General features: G+C 35.4%; 1 protein-coding gene across 1 annotated transcript; it reads right to left on the bottom strand.

The window, feature by feature from the left end:
- Positions 1-2191: 2191 nt before the first annotated feature.
- LOC114180221 (ribulose bisphosphate carboxylase small chain 1, chloroplastic-like) lies at positions 2192-3181 on the bottom strand. The gene is made up of 3 exons (XM_028066513.1): positions 2883-3181; positions 2665-2799; positions 2192-2577 (listed from the first exon to the last, which is right to left on the bottom strand). The coding sequence occupies exons 1-3, from the start codon at positions 3057-3059 to the stop codon at positions 2347-2349; spliced, it is 543 nt and encodes a 180-aa protein (XP_027922314.1). The 5' UTR covers positions 3060-3181; the 3' UTR covers positions 2192-2346.
- Positions 3182-10854: the final 7673 nt, after the last annotated feature.

The following is a 10854-nucleotide window of genomic DNA, read 5'->3' as shown; positions in this document are numbered from 1 at the left end:
TATTCCATATTATCATAATTTTTTGCCAATAATTGAGACTGTACTTTGATTAACGGTAATCACTTTAACTAAAATTAGTCAAGACTTTACTTTGATTAATTAAGTTTTCTATTTCGTAAAGAAACAAAGGAATAGACATGATTAGGCATAGTAAAATTTAATTGAGACTGTACTTTGGTTGAATTTATTATGGATAATCTAAAAGTTCTCACTTTTAATTGAGACTGTACTTTGGTTAAAAGTGAAAACGCCAACAAATTAATTGAGACTTTACATTGATTGATTTGTAAATCAACAACAATAATTAATTTAACAATAATCTCTAGATAACCGATGAAGAATCCTATTTTGAAAAAGTAGTGGAATTGACCTATTTATTATTACTGAGTTTACAATCTTTTATTTGCGTGTCATTTTCTTTGCATATCAAAACCCCCATATTTTTATTGTTACTAGTTTTAATTGCATTTTTATAAGAATCAAATATTTGAGATCAATTTCGTATTCGTTGTGAGACGACTCAGGGTTATCTTAACCCTAACTATTTTGTTCACTACTAATTTGGCAATACTGAAGTTGCTAAAGTTAAGTAGTGGTAATTTGATCACTTAACGACAACGATATCAAATTTGCTTCGCGTTCTCTCGCTTAGGCGAGACCTCCTCCCCTGAGCAAGATGGGCTCTCGCTCAAAACAAGGACGAATTACTACGATGAACCCTAAATGGAACCACAAGAAGAATCCAACTGAGGAAAAAGAGTAAGAGCTGAAAAATAACTTATGTGAGCGAAAAAGTGGGTTTGAGCTGACTTGAAGACAAATGGGATTCAAAACCCTAGCAGAGCTCAGTTGAGGGAAAGGAGAGGGAAAAGGAGCTGGTTCGTTTCTGGAAAACAAAAGAATGAGTGAGTTAGGCTGATCTAGGAGTTTTGGACACTCCATGGGCCAGCCCTAGGCCTAACTGATTTAAGCCAAACCCTTAAACATTGGGGCAGAAATAATTACGCCTTACAAGTGCTCAGTCTAATAATAAGAAGTCTTACTCCTAATTTAATATTTTCTTTTATAAAATATTAGACTTAATTATTAAATTTTTAATGCTACCTTGACAATCATCTTATATTTTTTCCTTTACTTATATTTTCTTTTTGACAGAATTCTGCATTTAAAAGTGTGCTATATCCATTAAAATGAAACTGATTAATAAAGTCTTATATGATCCATACATTTATGAAATTTCGCATAGTTAATCTATTAAGCATTATTTATTTAAAGTTGGATTGATAGAATCATACGTTGTAGAATAAGAAGATCTCATCCACAAATAAATGAAAAGAAAGTCCAATTGATTTGTACATTCATGACATTGAATATGTGATGATGTGGTCCTGAGGGCAAAGTATGTGATACTTCTTATCTGTTTCTTTATCTTATAGGAGTATCCTTGTTCACAAGTGTAGCTATCAAAAGGGTTCAGTCTAAATATTAATGCAGCCTAAAGGGTTTATTTATCAGTTGCTAATCCATAACTATCACCAAGTTACAAACAAAAGAGAGGCAAGAGAATCATCTTCACACTAATTGTCAGATAATGATAAGATTCAGGTAATTCTAGAAAATAGAACCAGCTCATGATGACTAAATCATACTGCTTTTTGGTGCTTCTTTCCAAATCATAATATGAAAATTGCAGTTAAGAGAGTGACAAAGGGTTCGAAAGAAACGGTTTATTGGTAGTAAACAATAGCGTCTGAAAAACCAACATAACTTTGAATTTGACATCTCTTTCTTTGCACATATTTATTGGTGGCTGTTGATCATTATAGTGCTGCTACTATATACTAAACAAGTATCTTTGTTTTGAAAAATTACGGAATTCTTATATTGTTTTGGAATCAGCTTTCTAGCAATATCAGTGATTACATAAGATTGATTACAAAAAACATGAATAATTTATATAAAAAATAGGAGGATTAGCAGGAGAACGTAGGAGGGTTTGGAATCATTCTTAGATTACAACATATTCATGCATTATATCTGTGTGACAAAGTAAAGGCTAAGCTCTACCTTCTTAGGCTTCATTTATTGGCACTAACTTCAATTGACTTAATAAAGGTTAAGTTAAACCCATAGAGGGAAATGCTATGATAATGGTTCTTGAAGTTACTTGGGAACAAAGCAACAAGACATCAGCAGCTAATGCATTAATTATCTCATCCATTCATGTCTGAAAACAGAAACCAAAATTACAGGATGGTGGAATCTCAGAAAGAGAAAACGAAATGGGAATTTGGTTTAAATACAAACAAAGAAACAAAGTGGTGGTGGGTTACAAATGTAGCAGACTTAGAAGCCAGGGGCCTTGTAGGCAATGAAACTGATGCACTGGACTTGACGAACGTTGTCGAATCCAATGATACGGACGAAGCCGTTGGGGTGAGCAGTCCTGGCCTCTACAACCTCCTGCAACACCTGAGTAGCATCAGTGCACCCAAACATAGGCAGCTTCCACATGGTCCAGTACCTTCCATCATAGTATCCAGGTGACCTGTTTTGCTCACGGTATGGGAATGGGTCCTATAAACCAAAAACATCAAATCAATCATCAAAATTTAATAACAATCAATCATCAAATTCAACAAAAAGGGCTTCCAACAAATTCACCTGCAATGTAAATTCCAAGCAAGGGATCCATCCATTCCTAAGAAGGTAATCTATCTCCTTAAGCAGTTGTTCTTCAGTCAGGTCTGGAAGGTACGACAGAGTCTCGAACTTCTTCTTCCCAGTGGTTGGCCACACCTACTCATTTCCATCATAATTTCATTAACCTTTTCTACCCATAATTTATCCATCTAACTTCTAATTCCAGTTTTCTTAATTACCTGCATGCATTGCACTCTTCCACCGTTGTTTGCAACCGAAGTAATGTCATTGTTCGTCTTCCTCGTTGGGAACCCACCCAAGGACTTCAGGCCAGTGAACGGAGCCACCATGCCGGCACCGGCACCAGCACGGTTAACGGTCGTAACAGCTGGGGAGGAGATCATTGAGGAAGCCATTTTCCTTCCTTCTTACTTCTGAATCACTTGTTGTTCTGCTGCTAGATGGCCAAGCTGCTTCTCCTTCTTCCTTTATATAATACTGTGATTTCTTCACTGCTCATCCAATGGTGTCAAATCCAAGGGACTGCTTCCTCACATCTTACAACCGTTGGATTGTAAAAGTGATGTCATTACAGCATATTGTCCACACGAGTAAGGAAAATATTTGAATGATAGCCTTATCTTAAGAAGTGTCTTGCATGAGATAACAATTATAAAGCTCAAATCAAAAGTCAAGTATTATTCACAAGTAGCTCAAAGATTATGATCCTCATGTCCAGAAAAAAAAAAGCCGTTGTTATATATATATATATATATATATATATATATATATATATATATATATATATATATATATATTTATTTATTTATTTATTTATTGTAAGGCACTGATGTATCTATTCCAAAGATGATTTTGATAAATCTAGTCTAAGATGGTCCTCGTATATCTAGTCTAATGTTGTGTTTGGATTGGAGTGTGAATTTGAAAGAGTGGATTTGCATTGATTTGAGTTGATTTGTAGGTAAAGATGAAATTGTTTGTATTAAGGAAAAGATGGTATGATTTGAGTGGATATAAGTGGAAAGTTTATGAAAGTTTGTGAATGATGTGATTAATAAAACTTAATAAATTATAATTTTGAATAGAGTAAATTGTATGATTACCATTTTACCCTTCAATGTAAATAAAAAAAATGGTATTAAAAAAAATTAAAAATTTTATTTAAAATTAGAAAATTATAATTTATTGATATCATTAATAACTGAAATAAATTATTATTATTCTCAATGATAACTTAAAATAATTTATAATATAGACTATTTAAATTATATATCGACATTTATTTAAATTTATTTTATTTTATATAATTAATTCATTTACAAAATATATTTATTTGAATAATAATATTAATTATTATTATATAATACTAATTTTTATATGCATGTAACATGTAGGAACCTATGTAGGGTGTGCAATCAGGAATCTTTCTTGTATACGTTCACAGGAAAAAAGAAACTAATAAATATAATAAATATAAATAAATTAAATTGTTAAAAGAGAGGGACAATAAAGTAATTTTAATACGATGATCTGGCTTTCCCTGGACATCTCTTCATTTTAGTGAGTGCCAAATTTTACAACTCACTTACAAATCCACACTCGCAAATCAGTGCAAACAAGCATATCCAAACGCGTTTTCAAGTCACTTTCCATCCGCATGATAATACTTATGCGGATCCAAACACAACATAAGATGGTCCTGATATATCTATGCCAAAATGATCCTGATACATCTACCAATTGTGTAAAGTCTGATACATCTAGACTAAGATGGTCTTGACATATCTCGGTCAGGACAACTTTCATAGTGCAATAGTAAGAACCAAACTTATCACACAGAGCAAGTACATCTTGACCTAACAACGAGTACATCTTGGCCTAAGAACGAGTACATCGCGGCCTGAGAACGAGTACATCTTTGCCTAATAGAGGTATATAAAAAATATGCAGGTAAGAACTATAGTAACAATGATAATGCACATATGGAAGAATCCAAGCGTTACTCAAGGTAATTAGTAATATAAAGGTAGTTAAGACTACAAGTAAAATCCATGTAAACTTAATCTTATGCTTGTTATCCTTGCATATTCTGCTCCAACTGACTTGATCATTAGAGTACTTGCATGTACCTGCTCCCCCATGGTGCACTATATCACACTTGGCAAGGACATCTCAATCTTAAAGACATAGCATATCCCGATAAGCAGCAAGAGAATAATATCATACCTTGCAAGGCAATTTGTTTCCATATAGGAACAATATATATGCTCAATACCCGTGTATTATTTTGTGTAATTTTTCTTGATACTCCTTTTTTTTCCTTTAGAATATCAAGAAAATATATTTTAACAATATCCATCAAAGATAGTTGTGTCAATTGAAACTTTAAAATGTTTAACTAATCATTGTAGCCAAACTACTTCATTATCCATTAAACATAAAGCATGGTATTTTCATTCTATTGAAGACATTGTCATAATACCTTATTTGAGAGACTTTTACAAAATTGCAGAATCACTCAATGGTTGATTTTTTGGTATCAAACAATTACCCCATATGCATTGACGTATGTTGAGATATCAAATGTATTGTGGGTGGGGAAAAATAGACCTTGACTTGGAATGGAGTTTAAGTACATTAATAGGATTATGCATGTATTAACCAAGCTTATGAATTCCAATGAATCTTCTGTACATTGTGTATTAAGTCTTCCAATCAATCTTCTATACATAGTGATCTTCCTCATAACTCCTTGAAGACTTGAGTTAAGATGGAGTCTCCATGGATGGATTTAGGTTGCAGAAGCTATTAATGGTGAGGGAGAATTGTTTAGGTTCGATGAAGAGGTAGATAATTCCTAGAGAGAGGTGAGGCCAACTCCTCGGAAAAGAAACTAGAGTAGTCTAGGGAGAAGACTATCCCAAGGAGAGCTCAGACATGTGCTAATGTGACAATTTGGGAGCACTTCATTACTCAAATTCAAGCTAAAAAATACAATAATAGAGGCCTTTATTTATAGGCTAAGTTCACCCTGGGTGTCCAAAAGGATAGTCAAATTTAAGTTCAAACTCTACAAATTTGGAGGCAAAGGAGACAAGCTTTTAGTGTGACTTGCCATTGTAAGCATGTCACACTTTCCTCTAGGGTTAAGAAACCCTAATTTTAGGTGTCTCTCCTCAAGACCCAAAACAAGGCCCATCTCCTTCTTGGCCCAATCTCCTCAAGTTCAATCTTCCTAAATCCTTTTAAGCATCAACGTATTGGTTATTAATGCAAACGTCATAGTAAAAGTTGCTAGACATATATAGAGTTTCTATTATTCTAGTTTAAGCTTGTTTACGACGAAATTGAGACATGTTACAAATGATGTAAGCGTGAGAGACAGAAACAAAAATATATATATTTTTTTGTTTTCACTTTGACTAGAATCGTGAAACCCAATCCCAATAAAATTTTTGTATTATATTTTTCTTAATCAAGCTATTTGTTTCCATTGTGCCAATTTCTCTTTATTATTCACGTTTAATTCTAAAATTATTTTTTATATAAACAAAAAATGTTGTTATTCTCACCTTTTATCAATAATTAACCAATTGCCAATTTCGTAACAAGTTTTTAGCATCGTTGCTAGGAACTAAAGTTGGTTTAGTTTAATTGTATTTGTTTACCAATTCAGACTTTTTATTTATTTGAAAAAAGAAAAGAAATCGTCTTTATTGTTTTACACTATTTAACGCGTCTTTTCTAGTTTTCTTTATTATGCATGAGACGTAGGATTTTGACTGATCAATTACTCTACGATCCGAATATCGATTGGATAGCTCAAAGAAACAACAATATAAGGAGAAGATTGTTCAAGGAATCATGTGAAGTTTCCTCCACAACTGTATAACACACCACAAATTTTTTAGAGTACGCACATATCCTACCATCAGATCAAGAAGAAAAGTTGGATATGGCTGAACAAGGTGAATACTTTGGGGGACTATGCAACATTTATGGGCCGATTCAATTTCAACAGCATTGCCAAGCCAATAATAACTGCACCGAATATGGAGATGAAGCCTGCCCTTGTACATTTTATGTAGAGTAATTAATTCCATGGGTTCTTGAAAATTTGCAACACGGTAAGAATAAATTAGGTACTTGATAATGCTATTCGTTTGAGTTTGTTTCCTTTTTCCGTAGTAGGGAATGTAGGTATGATTGCACTCTTCCTTTAAGAATAGCGTAAATGAATGGGATAATTTACACTACAAAAAAATTGAAATTACCGACGAAATTTTACTGACGAATATATTTTGTCGGTAAATTTGAATTATCGACGGATTTTACCGTTGAATTCTCAAATTTTAATTACCGACGGAAAAATCTGTCGGTAACACAAATTTCATTTATCGACAGAAAAATTCGTCGGTAAAATCCGTCGGTAATTCAAATTTTTTTTACCGACAAATTTATCGACGGAAAAATGTGTCGGTAAAAGAAGTGGGAAATTTCCCGCCCAAATTTGAATTACCGACAGATTTAACGACGAAGAAATCCGGCAATAAAAGAAGCGGAAAATTTCCGGCCCAAAATTTGATTGAATTACCAACGGATTTTTTCGTAGGTAAATTCGTCGATATTTACATAACTCTAAATCCGTAGATAATTTAATTTAAAAGAAGCAAAAATTTTCCTGCCCAGAAGAAGAAGAAGAAGAAGAAGAAGAAGAAGAAAGAAGAAGAAGAAGAAGAAGAAGAAGAAGAAGAAGAAGAAGAAGAAGAAAAGAAGAAGAAGAAGAAGAAAGAAGAAGAAGAAGAAGAAAGAAGAAGAAGAAGAAGAAGAAGAAGAAGAAGAAGAAGAAGAAGAAGAAGAAGAAGAAGAAGAAGAAGAAGAAGAAGAAGAAGAAGAAGAAGAAGAAGAAGAAGAAGAAGAAGAAGAAGAAGAAAGAAGAAGAAGAAAGAAGAAGAAGAAGAAGAAGAAGAAGAAGAAGAAGAAGAAGAAAGAAGAAGAAGAAGAAGAAGAAGAAGAAGAAGAAGAAGAAGAAGAAGAAGAAGATGACGACGGCGGTGGCGACGACGACGGCGGCAGCGACGGTGACCACGAAAAAATATTTGAAAGAGGGAGGAGGAAGAAGATGAACAGTGGAACAAATTTACCGACGAATTTTTGGTAATTTCTGACGGATTTTTCGGTCGGTAATTACCGAAGGATTTTTTGGTCGGTAATTACCGATGAGTTTACCGACAAATTTTTTCGTCGGTAAAATTTTACCGACAAGCATTTTACTGACGGATTTTTGACCATCGATAATCTGTTAGTAATGTTGATTTAGCGACAGATTTTGACCATTACTGATGGATTTTGACCGCCGGTAATAAACAAAATTCTTCAAAAAATTTCCCTCATTCTAAGGTTAATCATGATAAATAGGAGACTTTCATCGTTCCAATAAGAATATGACGAATCATTGAGCCAATCATGGGAACAATTCATAGGGTTGTTATGGAAGACACCAATAGATGGATTTGATGATCCTACCCAAGCGAACTCAATTGTAGAAGAAGGGAGTGTTAGAACTTCAAATGCACAATGCATTGTTGGCTCAAAAAGAGCTAATGACACAACAAATGGAGGCACTCATGAACAAGTTATCATCACTGCCACAAGAGATCCAAAAGGCTTCCCAAGTACAACACCAACAACAAGTGAAAAGTTGTCTGTTATGTGGGGGAAATCATGTTGATGGGCAATGTGCATTGCAGGGTCATCCGTAGGAGGGAGTCAATCTAAATAGTTTGATGCAAAAGGTAGAAGGCACTATATATGCTGTTTAGTTGTATATGCTTCAATCTAAATAATAGCAAAGAAAAACTTGACAAGTTTGATGCAAAAGAAGATGAAGGAATCTTTGTTGGTTATTCTGCAAATAGTCATGCATATAGAGTTTATAATAAAAGTTCATAAAAACAATAATGATAAAACGCCACTAAAAGCTTTTCCTAGGTAACCCTCTGTCCGATTCTATGCCTCACAAGCACCACCTGCAACATCATTTGCTCCCGTGTAACGCATTACACGATCATCGCCAAACACAAGCAGAAAGGGTGAGCTCATGAACAGTTAACATAAAAGTTAATAGAAAAACAAGATACACCCATTTGTTTTATTCTAGTTAATTATTGGCCAAGACCTTAATCCCTAAGGCTTTTTAACCTTCACAACACACAAAATAGTTAGTCTCGGATTTAGGGTTTATGATGCTCACACGAACCTGCCCGCTCGTGGTCCTACCTCTACGAACCTCCCCGCTCGTAGTCCTACTCTGTGGACCTACCCGCCCGTAGTCCAACACACGTGATCCACCAGCTACGTACCTCCTCACGCAACATCTCTCAAGTGTGAGCACGGAACATACGAACCTACCTCGCTCGTATCCCCACACGAGAGTAATAGGATATGAACCTCCCCACTCATATCATCACGTGTTCACCACCATCCATGAACCTACCCGCTTATGGCACATCATCCCTTGATCCAAGTCTCACATCACAACATGATAATGAAAACAAGAAAAGCACACTACGCTACACAAGGTACATACTTAAGCTGGTCTTAAGGATTCCAATGCTTCCACGAACCTGCCCGCTCGTGGTCCAACTCTACGAAACTCCCCGCTCGTAGTCCAACTCTACGGACCTATCCACCCGTAGTGCAACACACATGATCCACCAGCTACGTACCTCCCTGCACGTAGCATCTCTCAAGTGTGAGCACGGAACATACGAACCTACCTCGCTCGTATCCCCACATGAGATTAATAGGATATGAACCTCCCCGCTCATATCATCACATGTTCATCACTAGTCATGAACCTACCCGCTCATGACAACATTAAGCATATCCCAGACCAAGACCAACACAACAAACCATGCAAAACATATCACAATGCACCCTGCCACTACACCATCGCCTAGCGCAGCCTAAGCGCCGCTAGGCGAAATGGCAGTACAGACCGCCTGGTGGTTCCACATGACCGCCGGGCGCCACAACTTACAAGACATTCCTGTTTCATACTATCGCCTAGCGGTTCAGTCTACACCGCTAGGCACTACACCAGTAATGTGACACTAATGATTTTAGGTACTCTAATTCATTTCCTAGAATTCAACCATTTAATTCTCAAACATCCAGAAATCGACATACACATTCATATATTCCAAATTACAACATCACAAAACATATGCATCTTTCAAGTATAAGCACACATTCCTCTCTTTTATAATTCATATATACTTACCTCTTAAATCAATTCCAACACACTTTATTTTCTTCTTCTCATTTTCCCAACCCTTTGCATGCTTACAATTCACAACCCCACAAAAGACACAATGAAAGTTATATACTTATTTTGCATGCCTTCACAATTCCATTACATTTAAAGTATGATTATCATGTTCCCATACTTTCCCAAAACCCGTCATGATCATGCAACACTCGGTCATAGTGATATCATCAATAGTGGCCTTATTCCCACACTTATAACATCTTACATTCGAGCTAACATATATAGGTTCATATATTCAACATGTCTCAGCAAACACTACCAAAAACATACTCATCAATCATGCATCTATATATTTATATATATACATTCACCAATCAAGGCCATACCAACACTTGATCACACTTAATCATCCATTAGTAATCATACTATTAGGGAATTCAACAACCAATCATGAGTGATGTATATCTCCCTCTTCAAGCATCCAATTCAAATCTCCACCGTTCAAAGTGAAGAACAACATGTTGTGAAACACGTTACAAATTTCACCTAAATCAGACGGTTAACGAAGCAGGAAATGCAGTTTTACGAAAACTGCACAAACTAGAAAAATCATTGGCGCCTGGCGGCATGAAAATAGAGCTGGGCGGTTCCTGTTGCACGAAAAGTACGAAAAACAACATTTTTTCATGAATCAGAGCACTACGCCTCACTGGTATGGTGCCTGACAGCCAATGGGTTGCCGCTAGGCGGTTCCTGTTGTTTTAGGAACCCAAAAATCCTCCCTGCACCTATAAACCTTATTCCAACCCCTACAATTCTGATTTCATTCGATTTTAGACTCCATACTGACAGCTCAAGTGTTTAGGTTTACAATTTATTTCATACAACTTCCAATTCCATTCCGATTACAGCACATA

The sequence above is a fragment of the Vigna unguiculata genome, chromosome 4, assembly GCF_004118075.2.
Source record: "Vigna unguiculata cultivar IT97K-499-35 chromosome 4, ASM411807v1, whole genome shotgun sequence".
Lineage (NCBI taxonomy): Eukaryota > Viridiplantae > Streptophyta > Magnoliopsida > Fabales > Fabaceae > Vigna > Vigna unguiculata.
The sequence above is the reverse complement of the archived record's forward strand: the minus strand, read 5'-3'. Positions and strand labels throughout refer to the sequence as shown.

What these genes read in the sequence shown, in the direction of transcription:
- LOC114180221 (XM_028066513.1), bottom strand. Translation starts at nt 3,059, where the DNA reads ATGGCTTCCTCAATGATCTCCTCCCCAGCTGTTACGACCGTTAACCGT. An exon ending in GAAGAGTGCAATGCATGCAG is followed by an intron (nt 2,800 to 2,882) that starts GTAATTAAGAAA and finishes GGAAATGAGTAG; the next exon opens with GTGTGGCCAACCACTGGGAA. An exon ending in GCTTGGAATTTACATTGCAG is followed by an intron (nt 2,578 to 2,664) that starts GTGAATTTGTTG and finishes TTTGGTTTATAG; the next exon opens with GACCCATTCCCATACCGTGA.